A 23,018-nucleotide genomic window follows, 5' to 3' on the forward strand; every position below is an offset into this window, starting at 1 on the left:
ATGTTGAAAAAGGTCACGGAGAAGCAGCAATTTGCAGGTCAGAAGGTAAGGAGATACCCCCCAAATTCTCTCTTCTATTCTCTGTGCTATGGCTGCAATTTTTCCTTGCCGAGAAAGGGAAAAATATTCCTACCATCAAGTTTGCAAAACTCGTGGTTAGGAGTTCAGAAACTGTGTCGATGCTTTCTACGACAACATTTTCAGAAGCAGACATTGGTGCGAGAATGAATGGCTCCGATTTTTCCTCGGATGATTTGGGATCAAGAAGGCTCATCTCTTCTCACCTGACAATGTCCATACGTGCCGTTGAAAGGTATATTTCTATCGGTTTTTGGTAACGCAAATTATACCTGTTCTCTCAACAATCACCGGGAAATTACCACTGTCCATCAAGGATTCAGGCAAAGCAGGCGTAGGAACAACATCACCCCTTACACCCCATTACAATTGAAACACCATGTCCACAAGTCACAACATGTCAACATCCCTCCTAGATTTACAGCTGATAAAGTAAAAGGAAATCGCAACAGCTACGACAATGCATGCAAAGCCTAAAGGGTTTTCATAACACCCTAATTCTGCACCTGAATGATATGGAATGTCGTCAAAAGGTTCTTTCTGCCCGCCACTGGAAGAAAAGGTGCATGAAACCAGACGACTAAATAGTAGGAGATGGTGATCACGCCCTGAGGAAGAGAACCATGAGCGCGCAGCAAGCCAAGATCACCACCCGCTTGACGATTCCGATCGCCCGGCCGATGCCAGCGCCGTTGTTGTCGTTCAAGGCTGAAGGGCCTAACGTAGGAGGGCTGTACACGCCGTTGCCGCCAGTCGGTGTTGTGCTCGTCACAGCAGCGCTGCAAAACAGATAAAAGAAAAGACGGCTTCAGCATGATGTATGAGTCCTCCTTTAATTCCTTACTCTTGGAAAAGGAAAGCACACAAGGGCTTGAAACTGAAAGACAAACGCAGATGATAAGAGTAGATGTAAACTGCCAGCCCGCATAGATGTTTGCTCGGTTATCTTTGTGATATCATTGCATCAGTTCCTTTAATGTACTGTTCTTTCAGTGGCCTTATTCCAAATCTGGTCTCTTTTCATATTCCAAATCTGGTGTTTGTTCACTGGATGCAGCTGCAGGAGATTCTTGCAGCTGCAGGCCAGCTCAATATTAAGGTGAGGGGGGAACCACCAGAGAGGGATCAGACCAGCACAGCATAATCAAGAGACTCATGAATTATTTTGGAATCCACTTAGAACAATCCAATCCACACGTATAATGATCTAACAACAATCCAGGTTGTTCTGAAGACTACTGCTACCATAGTTTCAAAAGGAGCCAGGAATAATGCGAGAACCTATACACAAATAAACACAAACACAATAAAATAGTGACAGAAAGAAGCTACCACATCAAGTTGGGGGTAAAAATCCAAAATTAGACAACATACATGATCTTATTTGTCCAAAATAGAAGACATATCGTCGTATTTATAGTTTTAGCATCCATATTCGACACCTCATTTACCGAAAATTGACTTTCGGTACATTGTACGTCGAAAAAACACAGGTCCGACCATGAGGCGCTGAATATGGGCCCCGGTTGTTGCGTCGCCGTCGCTTCGATGTTTAGGCATGCATGTATATTGCTTTACTTTTTGTGTGTGTGCGTCGTTTTGCTGTTTTCGATGCGTCACGTTGCCTGCAGCCCGCTACAAAATGAGGAGTGAGGAGGAACAGTAGAGGTGAGCAGCGCAACGCGAGGTGAAGAGCAGCATCGCAAGGAGAGGAGGAGCAGCAACGCGAGATTAATTATAGTAAATTCTTAGATTATATAGGTAATTAATATAGCTTAGTAATAATAATAAGAGTAAATAAATTGTTTAAGCTGATCAATTAGATTTAATAAATTATATTAAGTTGATAAATTAGAGTATTTAGATTATATATGTAATTAATATTTAGATTAGTAATAATAATTAGAGTAAGTAGATCAATTAATCTATTTAATTATATTAAGTTGATAAATTAGAGTATTTGAATAGTTTGATTATATGAATTTAATTAGTCAGTGTAATTGTATTATTGACTTAGTTTAACCAGTGTAATTAGATTATTCCTTTAGTATCATTGTATGTATGTCATTAACCAATTTAATTAGAGTATTTATGTAATTTAATTAGAGTTATTAGAGTTATATGATTAATCGAAGTAATTAGTTTAACAAAACTAATTTGATTAATTAGCTTAATCATTTAGGTTAATATATTTATTATTTATCGAGAGACGTAATTAATTGTGTATCGTACATACATCTAATTAGTTATTTTATTACATGTACGTTTATTTAGCAGATACGCTATGACTATCTATATTTATTATGATGAACGTTCCGCTGTTTTGCACGGAGGCTCGTATCCATTCAGAACTGCCGGCATATAGAAAGTATGGTTGAGATACCTATTGATCCAGATGGTCTAAAATCACATGTTATGAGCATTTTACGTGTGAACCAACAATCCTATAATATTGACCTAGAGGGTGTATGACCAAAGCTTGTTTCAAACAGCTCGTTCGTTGTCCATACGTTGTTTAAGATGAGAATGAACAACACATGCGCTTTGTACTCACGCAAGGCATTTGAGAACTTTAAAATAGGGGTGTATGTAAACATAGTGTCACAACTAATGCAAGGTGATGCAGTGACTAGCATGAAAGGTTCAGACCGGCATGTGATGCATGAAGAGGAGGGAGGGTATATCGGGGAGGGCAGTTCCGGTACAAAGGAAGATGGAGTAGACCATTCTGAGGTAGATACATGATGCATGGATGATAATGCTGGTGGTAGCGGGAATGTATGGATGATGAAGCCGGTGGTATATGAACAACATGAAAGTTTATTCTCCTGAATGTGTACATAGGTAGTTTGGGTACCGACAGTTGGTTCCAATACGTCCCCCACAAGACGCTAGACGGACGCACGAGTAAGTGTGTTATTGTACGTACCATTATTATCTTAAGTGATCCATGTTTTAAGGAGCGCACAAGGGGACCGCAGGCATGCAGGACAGGTGCACCAGCTGTCGGAGGATTAACTCCTGTCGCAGTGATCCCGAGAGACCCCTTTTTAGAGATTCGGCCGGGGGGATGATCCTGAATAAGTTCGTCGGAGAAATGAATGAGAGTAAATGCAACGGCCGGTGGTGGGGAGGATGACCTAGTGCAGAAAGAAGTAAATGCACCGGAATTTAGACAGGTTCGGGCCGCACAGGGGCGTAATACCCTACTCCTGTATGGATGTAATAAATGTTCTGCGGAAGTCCCTCAAGGATGTTGCTGGTTACAAGAATATTGGCCTAACTAAGAGCTTGAGGCTCCTTGTTCTTCGGCAGGGACTGTCCCTTGTGCTTTGTGTTTGTCTATGGTTCGGTGCTTGATGCTTGGGTGCTTGCGGTCTCTTGTTGGATTGGTTATTGTTGGATCGTACGTCTTTCCTGTGTTGTCGGCTCTTTTAAGTACTCGCCGGCTGCGACATGTCCTGAACGGGAAGGAGGAGGGCACAACTTCCAAGACGCCATGACTGGGAAAGGCGTCATCATTTCTTCTGGGTGAAGTGACCAGGGGGTGAAAAAAACGCCGCACGCCTGGTCACCTGTCACCATAAACACCCTGGCAACGGGCGCCATGGAGAGGGCCCACCGGGCAGCTGTAGAGCAACCCGACGTGCCCGCCCTGTCTTGTTCCTCTGCCACAGCAGGGTGGCAGACGGAACGCCTTGATCCTCACGATGTTATCCCGAGACAAGCCGGATGATACGGGACGGGACCCGTGCAATTAATAGCCCCACGCCTCTCTACCAAAACATGGCAGGAACTGACACGCTCATTAAATGCGGCCTCGGACCTCTGACTGGTGGACACCTCATCGGCGGGCCCCTCGGGGCACCGAGTGCTTGGGATACTGTTCACCTCCCCGAGCACTCTATCCCGAGAATACCTACCCTTGTCCTCGGGGGACCGGGTTCTCGGGGGTACTGTTCACCTCCCCGAGCACTCTCGCACGATCCTTCGGGGAACCGAGTGCTCGGGGGCTGCCACGTGCAGCCCCGAGCACTCTCTCCCGAGCACTCTTACGCGGATCCTCAGGGAACCGAGCGCTCGGGAGCTGCCACACGCAGTCCCGAGCACTCTATCCCGGAACTTAGCTCTTCTGATCGTCGGGGGACTAGGGTGCTCGGGGGTGACCGGGCACCTCCCCGAGCACTTTCTTCCTGGTACTTAGACTCTGTGGATCATCGGGGAACTGGGGTGCTCAGGGACCACCGACTGTGGCCCCGAGCACCTTCTCCCGGTACTTGAGCTTTTCTCATCCTTTAGGAGGGACCTCGTGGAATGGCGCCAGATGGCAGATGGCTGGCCGGGCCTCGGGACTCAGGAACCCCCGGTTACAGATACACCGACAGTAGCCCCCGGGCTCATAGGCAGGCGACGGCATGGAGACTGCGGATGGGCCCTTCGTCGCGAACAAGGCCGAAGCCGGCGCGGAGGCCACGTGGCAAGCTTTCAAAAGGTGGCCCCTTCGACTCAGGCCTTTGGTACGGCCCAACGGGAAGACGAATGGACGTGCGTCCACACAACTCCCGAAGGGCATGACAACGGGACATGCGGCATGCACGGCTGCCGCGCAGATCGAGGAAAATACTCCTGGCAGCCGCTGACACCGCACGACCAGTGGGAGATTCACCTGGCAGTTGCGTCGATCGAGAAAACTGTCCCGCCGAGCGCGCCGTGGCAGGAGACGTTTGAATTCTCGGAGGTATAAAAGGGGAGGGGGAGCGATCCGCCCCCCTCTTTACGCCATCTTGCGATCCTGCTCTTGCTTCCTTCGCGCTCCTGAGCCTTTAGAATCCCTTAAGCGATCGGAGCACTTCTCTCTCTCTCCACCACCCAGACAACCTCCCCTCTGATGAGATGCCGAGAGCCGGGGGAAGCCGCCGCGATAGGACTCCGGACAGCGTACTGCCGGAGTCTCGAGTGAGGAACGAGGAGGCGGCGGAGAGGGTCAGGAAGCTGCTGGTCCCCGAGGGCCAGCAGGGGGCCCTGTAGGTGACACCGGCGAGCTTCTCGCCGACGACGACCAACCCCGGGCGTATCGTCCTGTTTACATCCTTCGTGGCGGCGGGGCTGGTGCCGCCGTTTTCAACAATCTTTCTCCAAGTCCTCGACACCTACGGCGTCCAGTTGGTGCACCTGAGCCCAAACTCAGTTGTCGCCTTGGCGGTGTTCGCGCGAACACTTCTGCGAGATGTTCGTGGGAGTGGCACCGTCGGTGACGCTTCTTCGGCACTTCTTCGCCCTACGATCGACTGAGAACAAGAGAGGGTACTCCACGGTGGACGTCGCGGGCTGCTGCAACCTTCGGCTGCGGGACGCCATGGGGGAGCGGTACATCCCCCAGATGCTGCGAAGCAAATGGGAGGAGTGGCGGCGGGACTGGTTCTACGTCGACGTCGAACCCCACGACCGTCTCGCCCTGCCGGAGGTGGCGGCGGAGCCCCAGAAATCGACATGGGAGGCACCGCCGCCGCCGGATGCGAGGTTGGAGCTGGTCTTCGAGCGCATCAGGTTCCTGCGTGACGCCGGGCTGACCTCGGTGATGGTGGTGGCGGCATTCCTGCGCCGCCGCCTGGCGCCCCTGCAGGAGCGGGCCCGGCCCTGCTGGCTCTACACCGGGCCTGAAGACATCACCCGGACCCAGATCGGCGCAAGCTGGGACCTGGGCCCGGTGGAGCTGAGGGGCATGCTTCGGGTGGTGACCGGCGTGGAGGACATGAGCCGGGCGGAGCTCCCGTGGAGGGAAATGGCGCTCTGCGCCAACCCCGAGCGTGTGGCGATCCAGGCGCAGCTGCCGGAATTCGACGCCCAGGGGCTCGTCGACCAGCCGAGGAGCCGGAGCCCCGAGGCCCCCGAGCTCCCTGGGTTGGATGAGGCGGCCAGCGAGGGGGCCGCGAGCAGTCCGGTGCGGGCCGGTGGCCCGGGCGCCGCGAGCGGCGAGTCGCAGGCCAGCGGTGGGGCCGTTGCGGGCAGTAGCCGTCGCACCGGAGGAGGAGGCACCGCCGGCAGCGAAGCGGCGGCGGCGCCGGAGGACCGGGGGAAGCGCCCCCGGCTCTTCATTCCCGTGCTGAGGCGTCGCGGCAGCAGGCTGCCGAGGCCCCTACCCAACGTTGGAGGTTGGCGCGCGTCCGGTCGGCCTCGCCTTCTCGATGGGTTAGCTCAGCCTGGAGGTCCTCCGCCGCCCTCTCGCGGCTCGCGGCCGCCTCCTCCCGCTCCAGCACCTGCCTCTCCTTGGCAAGGGCCTCGGCAGCCTGTTGCCGCAACGCCTCAGCCAGGCGGGCGACGTCTTCTCTCTCCCGCGCAACTTCTGCGCGGGCGGTCTCCAAAACTTCCCGCTCTATCACGCGGGTATCCTCCAAAAACTTCCACTCCCGCGCGCCCTCCACGCGGGCCTCCTCCATGACGCTTTGTTCCTCCTCGTTGGCGGCGCGCACCGCAACGAGCCGGGCTTCGAAGGAGGGCCAGGCAGTCGTGAGCTGCGCTCTCTCCGTGGCCAGCGCGGTGAGCTCCGCCTCCTCCGCCTCGGCCGCCTCCAGCTGCTCCATCGCCTCCCGGACGCTCCCCAGCGCGGCCGGGAGGGGTTCGGCGGGCTGGCTGGGCGGCAGCTGGGCGCTGGGTCCCCTGCGAGCCTCCCTCGGGGGGCTCGGGGTCCCCGAAGACTGCCGCACGATCATCCAACCCTGGGCTCGGCACGCTCAAGGTAGGCTCGGACGGCGCGGAACGCTCCGACAGCGGCTGCGTCTCCGTCTCAGCCGCCGCGTCTGCCAGCACCCCCTCGGCCGCCGCATCCGCTGGTCCCAGCAAGGACACCGCGTCCGCCGATTCCGGCACCGCCGCCGCGTCCGTCTGCCTCGTCTCCGCCGCCGTGTCCGCTAGCCTCGGCCCGGCCGCCGCGCTCGCCAGCCCTGGCTCCGCCGGCGCGCTCGGCTCGGGGGCTGGCGCTGGCCTCGGCGCCTCTGGCCGCCCCTGGCCCTCAGCGACACCCGTAGGCGGCCTGCAGGAGAAAGACGAAGATCAAAACCGAAGCTTAGTTCGGGCGAAGCACGCCCAAGAAGGAATGAAGAACAAAACTTACGCGGTCTTGGTCCCTCGGTATTGCCATATGGCCGCCGGGATATTGAACTCCGGGCCCGGTAGCGCCGGCCCGGAGTCCTCCCTCATCCTCTTCCGCCGGGGGCTCGGCGGGGCCGCCGCGCGATCTCCGGGCGCCGGGTCGGGCCCCATCCGAACGAGGCGCGGCTCCAGAACCGGGAACTCCGCCGCTGCCGATGGCGACGGCGGGGACTCCGGCACAGGAATGAAGAGCCGGGGGCGCTTCCCCCGGTCCTCCGGTGCCGCCGCCGCTTCGCTGCCGGCGGTGCCTCCTCCGGTGCGACGGCGGCTGCCCGCAGCGGCTCCACCGCTGGCCTTCGGCTCGCCGCTCGCGGCGCCCGGGACACCGGCCTGCACCGGACTGCTCGCGGCTCCCTCGCTGGCCGCCTCATCCAACCCAGGGAGCTCGGGGGCCTCGGGGCTCCGGCTCCTCGGCCAGTCGACGAGCCCCTGGGTGCTCTGAGTAATCCTATCTCTCGAGCCGCTCGAGTAGTCCGGAGCGCAGGCCCCAGGGGCGGGCTGTCGGTGCTCGGTCTGGTCTGTCATACTCGGGCGCCACCGAACCATAGGACCTCTGGGTTATGCCTCTGCCTGCTCTTGTCCGCCGGTCTGGGCATTCGATAGGTCTCGGGTCGAAAACGAGAGCAGTCTATAACAAGTACCGCACTAACAGAGTGCACCAAACAAAGGCAGCTCGACCGCGAGGGCCTCGATACCTAGGTCGCTGCTCGGCCCCAAGGGTCCTCGGGTGGTCCTACCGCTTAAGTATGAGTGGTCGAGATCACCCGACCCCGGGCTCCTCGCGCGCCCCTTGATGCTCGGGCGCCCCGGCTGAGGGAACCAATTCCCCGGGCACCCCGAGCTCGGAGCGCACGCCCCTCCTGGATCGGTTGGCCGAAAGGCCGACGGCTGTCCGGTGAGTGGTTAAATTCAGACGAATTTACGTTCAATAATATTTTGTTCCCGAGTCATCCTCGGGGGCCCTCGCATTCTAATCTGCCCGGTGAGATTGTCTCCTCGCGCACAAAACCCTACCGTGTGCCTACCGTGTGCCCACTTTTTCCTAGAACGACAGAACGGTCCGTAGAAAGGTGTACCGTACGTGCGGTAATGTCCGATCGAAGTCTTTCAGGGGCGGGCTGTCGGTGCTCGGTCCGGTCCGTCTTAGGCCCGGGCACCACCGAACCATGAGGATTCTTGGTCACATTCCCGCCTGCACGTGTCTCTGGTCTGCTGACTGAGTGGTCGCAAGATGAAAAAGTGTTCACCAGTCATGGCGTGTTCCGTGCTGGATCGATCTATCTCCCGAGCAAGGAAGTTCGTGTTTTTGTCTCTTGACTTAGTCGATGCGGACTCGCGAGGGCTCGGGGGCTGAACGCGCCGAGAAGGACGGTCGGGATGACTTTGTTCTCGGGGACAGAAAGGTCGGGGTCGGACCGACTAAGTACTCCCCGGGGCATCAAGGCAAAACATCAGAAGAAGCAATAAGTACTCGAGAATATCGGAGTTGCGAGCCCAAAGAAAAGCTTCCATTATATTTACAAGGGGAATACAAGCCTTTCTAAGGGATCACTCCCGTATTTACATCAACTCAAAGACAAATGAAAGAAGAAGCTACAAAAAGCCTAATCGGAGTCGACGTCGGATCGTCACGGCCACCCCCGGGGGCTGGCGGCGGCGGCGCTTCCCGCGTGAAGCCGGCCGCCACCTCGGCGGCAGTGCTCCGAACCGCTTCCTGGGCGGCCTCTCCCTCGGCTTCGACTACTCCTTCCCGAGCTGGCTCCAGCGGGAAGTTTGAGTCTCTGCTCCGATAGCAGGCCAGGACGTGCTCGGCCACCGCTTGGGCCAAGCCGCGTCCTTCCCGGGGGGAAGCTCCTGGACGGCCCAGGGCAGCGCCTCGAGGCGCTCGCAGACTTGCTGGAGTCCCAGGACGAATCGTCCGGGGGCGTCGCCCTTCTTGTCCACGACGAGTCGCCCAAGGCCGGCCCTCGCCACGGACCGCCACATCTGCTGCAGGTTAGCCCGCGCGGCAAAGGCGGCCTCGAGTTTCTCCTTCGCGGTCCGCAGCTGCTCCTCGAGACCCTGGCCCCCGGCCGCGCCAGAACCGCCGGCGTCGGGTGCAGGGCCGGTGGCTTGTTTCGCCTGCGCCACCAGTTCGGTCGGGCGGTCAACTCCGCCTCGTGCTTGGCGATCTGCTTCTCCCTGGCAGCGGCGGACGCCGCCGCCTCGGCAGCCTCACCCTCCCGGCGGGACAACAAGTCCTCTCGGGCGCCCAGGTCCGCCGCTGTGATCTCGGTGTCGAACTCCCCGATGGCGACATCCTCCTCCCAGCGTCGGAGATCCCCTTCGGTATTCTGGAGCTCCGCTGCCCAACGCTGGAAATCGGCGTGAGCCCGGTCGACCTCGCTCTCCCGAAGGGTCAGGTCAGCTTCGAGGGCCTCCGCCGCCCACTCGCGGTTCGCGACCGCCTCCTCCCGCTCCTGCTGCCGCGACGCCTCAGTCAGGCGGGCGTCGTCTTCTCGCTCCCGCGCGGGCCTCATCCATGGCGCTTTGCTCTTCCTCGTTTGCGGCGCGCGCCGCGACGAGCCGAGCTTCGAAGGAGCGCCAGGCCGTCGTAAGCCGCACCCTCTCCGTGTCCAGCCTGGCGCTCTCCGCCTCGAGCTGCGCCACCTCCACCTCCACCGCCGCGCCCAACCGCTCGATCGCCACCCGGACGCTCTCGATCACGACCGGGAAGGGGTCGGCAGGCTGGCCGGGCGCCGGTTGGGCGCTGGGTTCCCCGCGAGCCTCCTCTGGGGGATTCAGGGACCCCGAAACTTGCAACGCCATCATCCGCCCCGGGCTCGGCACGCTCGGGGTAGGTTCGACCGGCGTCGGGGGCTCGGGCGACGGCTGCGTCCACGCCTCGACCACCGCGTCCGCCGACCCCGTCACGGCCGCCACGTCCGCCGGCCGTGACACGGCCGCCGCTTCCGCCTCTGCCGCCGCATCTGCTGGCCCTGACACGGCCGCCGCTTCCGCCATCCCCGCCTCCATCGCCGCGTCTGCCTGCCCCGGCTCCGCCGACCGGCTTGGCTCGGGTGCTGGCGCCGGCGCTGGCGCCGGCGCTTCTCGAACCTCGGTGGCGCCCGAAGGCGGCCTGCATGAGAAGAATGAAAAATCAAAATCAAAGTTTAGTTCGAGCGAAGCACGCCCAAGAAGGAATAAAAGGCAAAACTTACGTGGTCCTGGTCCCTCGGTACTGCCACTTGGCCGCCGGGATCCTGAACTCCGGGCCCGATGGCACCGGCCCGGAGTCCTCCCTCACCCTCTTCCGCCGGGGGCTCGGCGGGGCCGCTGCGCGGTCTACGGGCGCCAGGGCGGGCCCCATCCTTACAAGGCGCCGCTCCAGAACCGGGAACGCCGCCACCGTTGATGGCGACGGCGCGGACTCCGGCACGGGAATGTAGAGCCAGGGGCGCTTCCCCCGGTCCTCCGGCGCCGCGGCCGTTCCGCTGTCGGCGGTGCCTCCTCCTTCGGTGCGACGGCTGCTGCCCGCAGCGGCCCCACCGCTGGCCTGCGGCTCGCCGCTCGCGACGCCCGGGCCACCGGTCCGCACCGGACTGCTCGCGGCCCCCTCGCTAGCCGCCTCATCCAACCCTGGGAGCTCGGGGGCCTCGGGGCTCCGGTTCCTCGGCCGGTCGACGAGCCCCTGGGCGTCGAACTCCGGGAGCTTCGCCTGGATCGCCGCGCGCTCGGGGTTGGCGCAGAGCGCCATTTCCCTCCACGGGAGCTCCGCCCGGCTCGTGTCCTCCACGCCGGTCACCACCCGGATCATGCCCCTCAGCTGCGCCGGGCCTAGGTCTCAGCTTGCGCCGATTTGGGTCCGAGTGATGTCTTCGGGCCCGGTGTAGAGCCAGCATGGCCGGCCCACTCCCGCAGGGGCGCCAGGCGGCGACGCAGGAAGTCCACCACCACCATCACCGAGGTCAGCCCGGCGTCGCGTAGGAATCTGATGCGCTCGAACACCGGCTCCAACCTCGCGTCCTCCAGCGGTGGTGCCTCCCACGTCGACTTCTGGGGCTCCGCCGCCATCTCTGGTAGGGCGAGACGGTCGTGGGGGCCGACGTCAACGAAGAACCAGTCCCGCCGCCACTCCTCCCATTTGCTTCGCAGCACCTGGGGGATGTACCGCTCCCCCTGCCGTCTCGCAGCCGAAAATTGCAGCATCCCGCGACGTCCGCCGTGGAGTACCCTCTCTTCTTCCCGGCCGATCACAGGACAAAGAAATGTCGAATAAGCATCACCGACGGCGCCACTCCCACGAACATCTCGCACAGGTGTGCGAACACCGCCAACACGACGACGGAGTTGGGGCTAAGATGCACCAACTGCACGTCGTAGGTGTCGAGGAGTTGGAGGAAGAATATCGAGAACGGCGGCACCAGTCCCGCCGCCACGAAGGATGTGACTGGGACGACCATCCCCGGGCGCATCGTCTTGTTCAGCGGGGAAAATGAGAGAGTGAACTTTTCTCGCACAATCGAGCATCTCACCAGACAGATTAAACATATTGAATCCAGAAAAACGAAAATGACACGATTGTACATCAACATTCATACTGAATTGACAATTTTTACAAGGTTGGGTGACTTATCCAGCTAGTGGTAGCCCCCAGTCAACTTGGGCGGGGGGGAAGCCCCGGCCTGGTTGACCTGAGCCGCGAGCATGGCCATCTACGGGTAGAACTTGCGCATGTGCTCAATGTTCCACGGGTAGGGGAGCGGCTGCCCGTCTTCTGCCAACCTGAAAGAACCTTCTCGCGGGACCCCGATCACGGTGAAGGGACCCTCCCACATAGGAGACAGCTTATTCTTTCCTTCGCGTGACTGGACGCGTCGGAGAACTAGGTCCCCCACCTCGAGAGACCGGGCCCGGACATGGCGTTGATGGTAGCGCCGCAGACTTTGCTGGTAACGAGCTGCCCGGACGGCGGCACGCCGCCGGCGCTCCTCCAAGTAGTCGACGTCGTCGCGCCTCTGCTGCTCCTGTTCGCCTTCAGAATAGGCATGCACTCGAGGGGATCCTAGGGTGAGCTCGGAGGGGAGGACCGCCTCAGCGCCGTACATGAGGAAGAATGGAGTTTCCCCGGTGGCGCGGCTTGGCGTGGTCCGGTTAGCCCATAGCACAGCGGGCAGCTCGTCCACCCATCCCTTCCCGTGCTTTGCGAGCACGTCATAGGTCCGGGTTTTAAGGCCCTTCAGTATCTCCGCGTTGGCGCGCTCAACTTGTCCGTTACTCCGAGGATGAGCGACGGAGGCAAAGCAGAGCTTGATGCCGAGGTCTTCGCAGTAGTCCCCGAACAGGGCACTCGTGAACTGGGTGCCGTTGTCAGTGATGATCCGGTTCGGGACACCAAAGCGGCTGGTGATGCCGCAGATAAACTGGAGCGTTGTGTTCTTGGTCACCTTGATGACTGGGACCGCCTCCGGCCACTTGGTGAACTTGTCGACGGCGACGTAGAGGTACTCATAGCCCCGATTGCTTGGGGGAATGGACCCAGGATGTCCAGCCCCCAGACCGCGAAAGGCCATGACAGGGGGATGGTGTGAAGAGCCTGAGCTGGCTGGTGAATCTGCTTTGCATGAAACTGGCACGCCCTGCAGCGCCGAACCAGCTCGGAAGCATCATGGAGGGCTGTAGGCCAGTAGAAATCTTGCCGGAAAGCCTTCCCGACCAGCGTGCGAAACGATGAATGGCCACCGCACTCGCCCTCGTGGATCTCAGCGAGGAGCTCACCGCCTTGTGCCCGGGAGATGCATTTTAGGAGTATACCGCCTGCGCTACGCCGGTAGAGATCCCCATCTACTATGGCATAGCGTTTGGACTGCCGAGCAACTCTTTCAGCAGACGCCTCATCCTCAGGAAGGAACTTTTCCTTCAAATACCCTCGGATGTCGTCCATCCACGAGGCATCTTGAGAACATTCAGCAAGTGCAGCGCACTCGCCGGACGGCGGCACCCTGACGGGGCTTCCAACTGAGGGCACCGCCGGGGTCCCCTGAATTGAATTCGAGATTTCCCCTTCGTCCTGTTCGACAGGCAGGACGAAAGGTCGTGTGAGTCTTTCTTCAAAGACTCCGGCAGGGACGCGCGGACGAGAGGAGGCCAGGCGGGAGAGCTCGTCAGCCAGAGCGTTTTGTCGCGGCGAGGGATGTACCACAACTCCAAGCCATCGAAGCGCCTCTCTAGCTTCCTGACTGCTGCCACGTACGCCGCCATTTGATGATCTGTGCACTGGTACTCTTTGGATACCTGGTTGATCTCCTGCTGGGAGTCTCCCTTGACCAGGAGGGGATGAATCCCGAGGCCCACCGCGGCTCGGAGGCCAGCGACGAGACCTTCATATTCCGCCATGTTGTTGGATGCGCGAAACTGCAGCTGCACGACGTACCGGAGTTCTTCACCCGTCGGGGAGGTGAGAACCACTCCGACCCCCGCGCCTTTCAGTGAGAGGGAACCGTCGAAGTGCATGATCCAGTACCCGGGCGCATTGTACCCGGGATATGCAGAAGTCTCTTCTGGGACGACCTCGGGAACAGGTGTCCATTCTGCCACGAAGTCAGAGAGCGCCTGGCTTTTGATCGCCTGGCGACTGACAAAGTGTAGATCAAATTCCGCTAGCTCCACCGCCCATTTGACGACACGCCCAGTGCCTTCTCGGTTCCGGAGGATGGGTCCTAGTGGATACGTGATAACCACCGAGACCTTGTACGCTTTAAAGTAGTGGCGCAGCATCCGGGAAGCGATGAGCACGGCGTAGAGCAGCTTCTGAGCCTGGGGGTACCTTGTTTTGGCCTCCCGGAGGACTTCACTGACGAAGTACACCGGTCGTTGTACCCGACGGGCCCGAACAGCGCCGTCACCCGAGGGGCTATCGCAGCCCCCAGGCTCAGCGGCGTGGTCGGGGCTGACCGGGTGCTCGGGCTCTACTCCCTGGTTGGGAGGAGCCGGGTGCTCGGGCTCGACCCCCTGCTCGGGTGAGCCAAGAGCTCGGGCTCGACCCCCTGGTCGGGGGGAGCCGCGAGGACGGGTGAGTGCTCGGGGGCGGCCGGGAGCTGGGACCCAGCACCTGGCCCCGCGCACTCGTCGCGCTCCACCACCAGCACCATGCTTACGACCTGAGGAGTGGCCGATACGTAGAGTAGTAGGGGCTCGCCTTCGGAAGGAGCCACCAGCACGGGTGGTGAGGTGAGGTACTTCTTCAGATCGCGGAAGGCCTGCTCGGCCTCCGGCGTCCAGTCAAAACGACCGGTCTTCTTCAGAAGCTTGAAAAGGGGGAGCCCCCGCTCCCCAAGTTTGGAGATGAAGCGCCCGAGGGCCGCCATGCAGCCGGCGAGACGTTGAACCTCCTTGAGTCGAGCAGGGGGTCGTATCTGCTCGATGGCCCAGATCTTCTCTGGATTGGCCTCGATTCCTCGGCTGGAAACCAAGAAACCGAGAAGCTTGCCCGCGGGTACCCCAAAGACACACTTCTCGGGGTTGAGCTTTAGGCGGGTAGTGCGGAGACTGTTGAAAGTCTCGGCAAGGTCGTCGAGCAGGGTGGCGCGATCTCGGGACTTGACCACGAGATCGTCGATGTAGGCCTCGACGTTGCGACCAACATGCGATTCAAGGGTGATGCGAATGGCGCGCTGGAAAGAAAACCCAGCATTGCACAAACCAAAAGGCATTGACATATAACAATAAGTCCCCACCGGGGTGGTAAAAGCGGTTTTTTCTTCGTCCTCTACAGCCATGCGAATCTGGTGATACCCAGAGTTTGCATCTAAAAAACATAGAAGATCACATCCCGCAGTTGCATCTACTATTTGATCTATGCGGGGCAAAGGAAAAGGATCTTTAGAGCAAGCCTTATTTAGGTCGGTGTAGTCCACACACATGCGGAGCTTGCCGTTGGCCTTCGGAACGATAACTGGATTCGCCAGCCATTCGGGGTGGAGGACTTCTCGGATAAATCCGGCGTCGACGAGCTTGCCGACTTGCTCCCGGATAAATTCCTGGCGCTCGGGCGCCTACCGCCGGACTTTTTGCTTCACCGGGCGTGCGTCCGGGTGCACAGCCAAGTGGTGCTCAATCACCTCCCAAGGGATCCCGGGCATGTCGGACGGTTGCCATGCAAACACGTCGGCATTAGCCCGGAGGAAGGTGACGAACGCGCTTTCCTATTTGCCGTCCAGGTCACCGCTGATGCGGACGACCTGGGAGGCGCCCTCGCCCACCACGACCTCCTTCGTAGGAACAGAGGCGTCGGCGGCGAGTCGGGGTTTGGATGAAGAGGGTGCCGGGCCCCCTGTGCAGCCTTCGACCTCGGCCTGAGCTAAGACCAAAGCCATGTACGACTGCTCGACGCAGGAAACGACGCCGCAGGAGTCAGCGGTCACGGAGATGGGGCCTGCTGGGACCGGCATCTTAACCGTGAGAAACGCGTAGTGCGCAGCCACCATGAATTTGGCGAGCGCCGGACGCCCGATGGCGTTGTAGGGGAGGGGGAGCTCCGCGATGTCGAAGAGAACGTTTTCCGTGCGGAAGTTGTCCCGACTCCCGAAGGTCACGGGTAGCTCGACCTACCCGAGGGGCAGGGAGTGCCTGGGTGTCGAGGACTTCGAGAAAGAATGTTGAAAACGGCGGCACCAGCCCCGCCGCCACGAAGGACGTAAACAGGACGTACGCCCGGGGTTGGTCGTCGCCGGCGGGAAGCTCACCAGGGTCACCTACAGGGCCCCCTGCTGGCCCTCGGGGACCAGCAGCTTCCTGACCCTCTCCGCCGCCTCCTCGTTCCTCAAGCGAGACTCCGACAGTACGCTGTCCGAAGTCCTGTCGCGGCGGCTTCCCCCGGCTCTCAGCATCTTGTCGGAGGGGAGGTTGTCTGGGTGGTGGAGACAGAGAGAGAAGTGCTCCGATCGCCTAAGGGATTCTAAGGGCTCAGGAGCGCGAAGGAAGCAAGAGCAGGATCGCAAGATGGCGTAAAAGAGGGGGGGGGGGCGGATCGCTCCCCCCCTTTTTTATACCTCCGAGAATTCAAACGTCTCCTGCCACGGCGCGCTCAGCGGGATGGTTTCCTCAATCGACGCAACTGCTAGACGAATCTCCCACTAGTCGTGCGGTGTCAGCGGCTGCCAGGCGTATTTTTCTCGATCTACGCGGCAACCGCGTGTGCCGCCCGTCCCGTTGTCATGCCCTTTGGGAGTTGTGTGGACGCGCGTCCATTCGTCTTCCCGTTGGGTCGTACCAAAGGCCCGAGTCAAAGGGGCCACCTTCTGAAAGCTTGCCACGTGACGTCCGCGCCGGCTTCGACCTTGTTCGCGACGAAGGGCCCATCCGCAGTCTCCGTGACGTCGCCTGCCAATGGACCCGGGGGCTACTGTCGGTGTATCAGGAACCGAGGGTCCCTGAGTCCCGAGGCCTGGTCAGCCATCCGCCACCTGGCGCCATTCCACGAGATCCCTCCTAAAGGATGAGAAAAACTCAAGTCCCGGGAGAAGGTGCTCGGGGCCACAGTCGGTGGTCCCCGAGCACCCCAGTTCCCCGATGATCCACAGAGTCTAAGTACCGGAAAGAAAATGCTCGGGGAGGTGCCCGGTCACCCCCGAGCACCCTAGTCCCCCGACGATCAGAAGAGCTAAGTTTCGGGAGAGAATGCTCGAGACTGCGTGTGGCAGCTCCCAAGCGCTCGGTTCCCCGAGGATCCGCGTAAGAGTGCTCGGGAGAGAGCGCTCGGGGCTGCATGTGATAGCCCCCGAGTACTCGATTCCCCGAAGGATCGTGCGAGTGCTTGGGAGAGAGTGCTCGGGAAGGTGAACAGTACCCCCGAGAACCCGGTCCCCCGAGGACAAGGGTAGGTATTCTCGGGAGAGAGTGCTCGGGGAGGTGAACAGTACCCTCGAGCACTCGGTGCCCCGACGACCCAGAAAGGCCCCCGAGGGGCCCGCCGATGAGGTGTCCACCAGTCAGAGGTCCGAGGCCGCACTTAATGAGCGTGCGTGGCCTGACATCTCCAACTGCTCCCGCCGCGGTGTCAGTTCCTGCCATGTTTTGGCAGAGAGGCGTGGGGCTATTAATTGCACGGATCCCGTCCCGTATCATCCGGCTTGTCTCGAGATAACATCGCGAGGATCAAGGCGTTCCGTCTGCCACCCTGCTGTGGCAGAGGAACAAGATAGGGTGGGCACGCCGGGTTGCTCTGCGGCTGCCCGGTGGGCCCTCTCCACGGCGCCCGTTGCCAGGGCATTTATGGTGACAGATGATCGAGCGTGCGGCGTTTTTTCCACCCCCTGGTCACTTCACCCAGAAGAAATGATGCCTTTCTCAGTCATGGCGTCTTGAAACTTATGCCCCCCTCCTTCCCGTTCAGGACATGTCGCAGCCGGCGAGTACTTAAAAGAGCCGGCAACACAGGAAAGACGGATGATCCAACAATAACCAATCCAACAAGAGACCGCAAGCACCCAAGCATCAAGCACCGAACCATAGACGAACACAAGGCACAAGGGACAGTCCCTGCCGAAGAACAAGGAGCCTCAAGCTCTTAGTTAGGCCAATATTCTTGTAACCAGCAACATCCTTGAGGGACTTCCTCAGGACAGTTATTACATCCATACAGGAGTAGGGTATTACGCCCCCATGCGGCCCGAACCTGTCTAAATTCCGGTGCATTTACTTCTTTCTGCATTAGGTCATCCTCCCCACCACCGACCGTTGCATTTACTCTCATTCATTTCTCCGACGAACTTATTCAGGATCATCCCCCTAACCGAATCTCTAAAAAAGGGTCTCTCGGGATTCCTGCGACAGGAGTTAATCCTCCGACAGATCCCTTCAAGGAGAACAACCTAATCCAAGCCATATCCAAATTGCATGCAAGACCCTTCTGTTCTGCATTAACCGCTCCGCTCCAACATGTAACCATCGACGACCTTAGGGTCCTCTTGCATGTGTGACGTCAAATGTATCTCAGGGTGTGCGAACTAGTCGGCCATCCTTCTATGCTAGGTTTTTCTATGAGCCAAAGAAGAATGACGATGTTGCCCGAGCAGTATGAATCCCACATCTAGGTTTGTTATTTTCTATTTGGTCACCATGCTTATCTTTTTTACATTGATTCAAATGCTCCTCTTCTTCATTAGGCGTTCCCGAAAAACGCTGAGTTGATCAACAAAAAAATCCCAAATTTCTTGGTGATGTATCTGCTCTTCGGCGGGGGTGTGATGTCTGGTTCGCGTAGAAGACGACGAAGATTAGCGAAACTAAGAGGCAACCAGAAAATAACAAGGCCGATGAGGACGATGATTTCATGCTACCAATACCTCAACGTTCCAGCAGCAATACAGGAGAAGGTTCAAGAGGACGTTCACGCACCACATCAACATGATGTACGACCAACAAGAAAATAGGACGTACTCCTACCGTGATAGATCAAGATGACGATGAGAACAACAATTTCATGCCACAATGACCCCTTCTTCCGAGGCCTTCATCTCCGAAGGACACTGAGGATTTATTTCTATCAATCCTCACAACTTTCAATCACCACCTCGGCGACGACAATCATCTTACACTAATAGCATGGGCTGACACAACTGGCATTCTTTCACGAGTTTACGTCGTCACTTTCCACCGCCATCTTAAGATGATCTAAATAATCACCAACTATGCACTATGCATCTTAAGATAAATGATACAAGAGGGAATATTGTACTACTATATTTTAAGGTTGCTCACAGCCTTTGAGACTACATGGTGAATTAAGAATTTTGAAATGTATATTTAAATTAATAAATAATTTCTAATTTTATCGATACTTGGCAATTTATGCTTAGACTCAAACTATGACATTTGTTCATACCTATGTTTTGACTCGGCCTTACAAGAAGTGATCAGAGTTTTAAGCATAAAATAACAACACCTCTATTCTGACTCTATATCTTTAGACATGAAGTGACCACATAACATAGCTTAAAACATGAAATGGCAACACGCCTCTTTCTATCTCTGTCGACGGACGTTACGTGCGCAGTCGATCCCAGCATAAAATAGCAAACACTAAGTGTTATATGATGCAACACTTCCCAATATAAAATGACAGCATCAAAGGGGCAGCAACCAGGGTTAGGCCATATTCGGCACGAGGTGCCGAACATTATGTGCCAAAAACAACTAATATTCAACATATGATGTGTCGAATATGGTTCGCGTTTTTTCAGCGTATGATGTACCGAAAGTCAATTTTCAGTTAATAAAGTGTTAAATATGAATACTAAAATTATAAATACGATAATATATTATCTATTTCAATAAATACGATCACACCTAAGTTTGGATTTTTGCCTTAGGCTGGGAGACGGAACTGGAAGGGTATAAGATTCCCCTAAAAAGATTCCTCGAATACACAGTTGTTCATCGATGCAGCCAAATGTAGGAAAAGAAAGAAAGAAACGGAACCCTCCACGCGGAAATCACCTTTATTCCAGGATTTCCAACCGAGGAACAACACATTGCCGCCCACCGAATGCCCCCACATGGACAAAGGCTCCAAATTTGTTATACACTTACGAGGACCCAGACTTGGCATTAAGGCTTTTCAAAAGGGCTAAGCAAACTGATCATGTCCTTTAGGTTGCTCCGGAGAGTTACATGAAAAAAAAAATCGTCCACTGGGAGAATACGTCCCTGGCTTTATCCTAAGAAAGGGCAGTATCAAACTCGAAGCCTAGGTGTGCAGCTCTGAACGAGGCTCTACGAACAGAGCTATTGCTTGGTTCGCGGAGAGTTACAAAAGAAGCGACTTTTCCTAACCAATCCCTATCTTCTTTCAATAGGTTTGGTAAATGGGTGAAATGTTAGCTTGTTTTTGCTCTGATTAGTAAAGGAAAAGTAATGCATCTAAATGGCGTTTCAAGTTTCAGTCAAACCATGGCGAGGAGCCTAAAGCAGAACTGAAGCTGTGGTATTTTGAGCAATCCTGCTACACAACCAGCAAAGTTTGATGTGTCAAGAAGCAAACGACTGTTACAAACTCACGCTCAAGAGACATACCGGCATACGTCTATTTATCAAGAAAAATGAGAAAGGAGTTGTGTAAAGTAGTAATGCCGTGCAAGGATTACCTTGGGGATGCAGGGTACTGGCAGCCACCGCCGCCTGCAGCCAAGAAACACACAGGCAAACAGAGCGTTAGGAATCCAAACCAAGAAATCAAATCTCTCAGTTCTAAACAAGACATTTCGTCTGAAATTTGAACGGCAGGATTCAGAAAGAAAGAGAGGATGAGCAAAAGAAGGGAATGGGTGGAAGTGTTGATTGATTACTTGGATCGCTGCTGACGAGGGTGGTGGTGCCGGAGAAGATGCATGCCTGGGGGTTCTGGTTGTTGCGCTGGTAGAAGCTGTTGACGGCGTAGGAGCAATGGGCCCTGACGGTGTCCGGGGCGAAGCAGGCGCCGTTCTGCAGGATGGGCTTGCAGTCCGCGCCGTCGCCGCACGCGTAGTCCAGCGTCTTCTGCAGCACGCTGTCCGGCTGTTCCGTGCGGCACATGCACCACGCGCCGTCTTCACCAACACCACGGCAAGAACAACTTCAGAAAGATTGGCAAGAAACGGGGGAAAGAAAAAGGCCAATGAATGCTAGCAATGGTAAACGAGTCCACACACCTGACCGGCCGGCGAGCGCGGCGGCCACGGCCACCAGCAGCATGAGGCGAGCTGCGTCCGCCATGGAGCACACGCTGCTGTGAGGCTTGTGACGGCAGTGAGAAAGCTCAAGCTCCTTCACGGTGTGCCTTGCCTGGTACTGCCTTGGCCTTTCTCTATAGCAGGCGAAGGGGTTTAAATGCAACGGCAGGCAGGGCAGGCGGAGGCAGGGTTTTTTGCACAATGGAGAACGGAGAACCGCTGAGCCGAGCAGCCAATCAAAGGGTTCGGTCTCTGTTTTTCACGAGCACGCGCAGGCCGCTCAGCCGCGGCTCGGCCAGTGCGGCAGTGCCCAGTTGGATAAAGTGTCGTGTCCCGTAGCATCGGGAGCCACAGTCGCTCTCCATCGCTGCCCCCGCCCTGCTGCCCGCCCGGTCCGGCGCCAGAACCAGAAGCCAGTGCAGTGTGGCTTTTCATGAACGGTCAAAAACACATGGCCAGTGGCTGTGTGGGGTTGGTGGCATGGCAGACACGCTGGCCAGGACTGTGCCCCTGCGCGCCGGGGCCCACCAAGGGTGTAGTAGTAACTAGTAAATGCAAGTGTGCGAGTGCACAAGTCTACTCCACGCTGTGTTCTGCTGGCCCTGTTGGCCTTTTAGGGAAACTCTGTTGAGAGCAGTTCGATAGGATTTTAATGTAACGATACAAATGAACAAATGAATTCGATCTTGCATTCTTTATTGATGGCTGTTATATATGTATATACACAAATTGAGAGAGCGTCTGTTCGAGGAGACATACTTCTCGAATGAACATCCATTTGATCAATTAATCATCAGGCAGTTGCTTAATGAGCGACTGTCGAACGGTTAGGCATATATCATTTGATTTCTAACATTTTCTTTAATTGATACCGGTCTATGTACATATATAATTTATTTTAAAAACTTCTTAAAAACTCTATGAAAAAATGTAAGAAAAATAGTAGTAATATGTTGTTAAAACACCTCCCAATAGAAAAATAAAGAGAAAATGATATGACATATATTGGTTATTGTCTCATTGTAAACTCATATGAAAAAATATTTTAAAAGGAAAAATACATAAGTGAGTTTAGAGAACAATAGATATATCTTTGATATATTATTTTAAAAACTCCGTAGAGAAAATAAGAGATATGATATATAATCTTGTTTAAATATTGTCTCATTAAAAATCTTTTATAAGAAATTTTGTAAGTAAAATTTATAAAGAGAAAATAGTACAATATGATGTAAGAATACGTTACATTCAGAATGAGACTCCCTCAATCCTTGCAAATTTCGAAATTGTTGCATACCAATAATATGAATATATTTTTAGAATATTGAAGTTGGTAAGAACTTTGTGAATAAATCTGTGAGGTTATCATAAGATTTAATTTGTAAGATATTTATCTCTCCACTTTGTTGTAATTCATGAGGATAAAATAATTAAGAGGCAATATGCTGAGTAATATTGCTCTTTATATAGCATGTTTACATCTAAGCTACACAAATAGTTTTATCTTCGTAGATAATGGTAGGTTATTCCATAGAACTAATATCGCATAGTTGTTGTATGTAGTTGATCATTCTGTGAAGCCACACGTATTCATGTGATGTTTCATATAATGCAATTATTTTAGAATGATTGATAGATGTAGCCACTAGAATCTGTTTGAAAGACTTTGATGATATGGTTGTTCCACCATGTAAGAACATGAAGTATATAGTGATATGGCATTGTGGGGACCTGATAAGTAGTCAGCATCAATGTATCCAATCATATTTGAATCTTTGTTTGTTTGAAATTAAAAGAATAGACCAAGGTCTTTGGTATCTTGGAGATATCAAAAAATATTCTTGACTCTCGCCTAATGATGTTTAGTTGAAGCAGTGCTATGTCTAGCTAGTAAGTTAACTGCAAATGTGATATCAGGTTTGGTGTAATTTGCAAGATACATGGATGCTCCAATGATGCTAAGATATGGAACCTCGGGTCCCAGTACCTCTTCTCCATCTTCTCATGGTTTAAATGGATCTTTCTCTATGTCTAGAGATTGAACAAATATGAGGGTTTTAGATGGATATGATTAGTCATGTTGATTTTCTCCAATATTTTCTG

The 23,018-nt window shown here is 55.6% G+C and overlaps 1 protein-coding gene across 1 annotated transcript; it reads right to left on the reverse strand.

Moving 5' to 3' along the window:
- Positions 1-352: 352 nt before the first annotated feature.
- On the reverse strand, positions 353-21,183 carry LOC133911247 (PLASMODESMATA CALLOSE-BINDING PROTEIN 3-like). Its single transcript, XM_062353446.1, has 4 exons — positions 20,895-21,183; positions 20,553-20,792; positions 20,352-20,385; positions 353-857 (listed from the first exon to the last, which is right to left on the reverse strand). The coding sequence occupies exons 1-4, from the start codon at positions 20,956-20,958 to the stop codon at positions 680-682; spliced, it is 516 nt and encodes a 171-aa protein (XP_062209430.1). The 5' UTR covers positions 20,959-21,183; the 3' UTR covers positions 353-679.
- Between the last annotated feature and the right edge of the window lie 1,835 nt (positions 21,184-23,018).

Source organism: Phragmites australis, chromosome 3, assembly GCF_958298935.1.
Source record: "Phragmites australis chromosome 3, lpPhrAust1.1, whole genome shotgun sequence".
Classification (NCBI taxonomy): Eukaryota; Viridiplantae; Streptophyta; class Magnoliopsida; order Poales; family Poaceae; genus Phragmites; species Phragmites australis.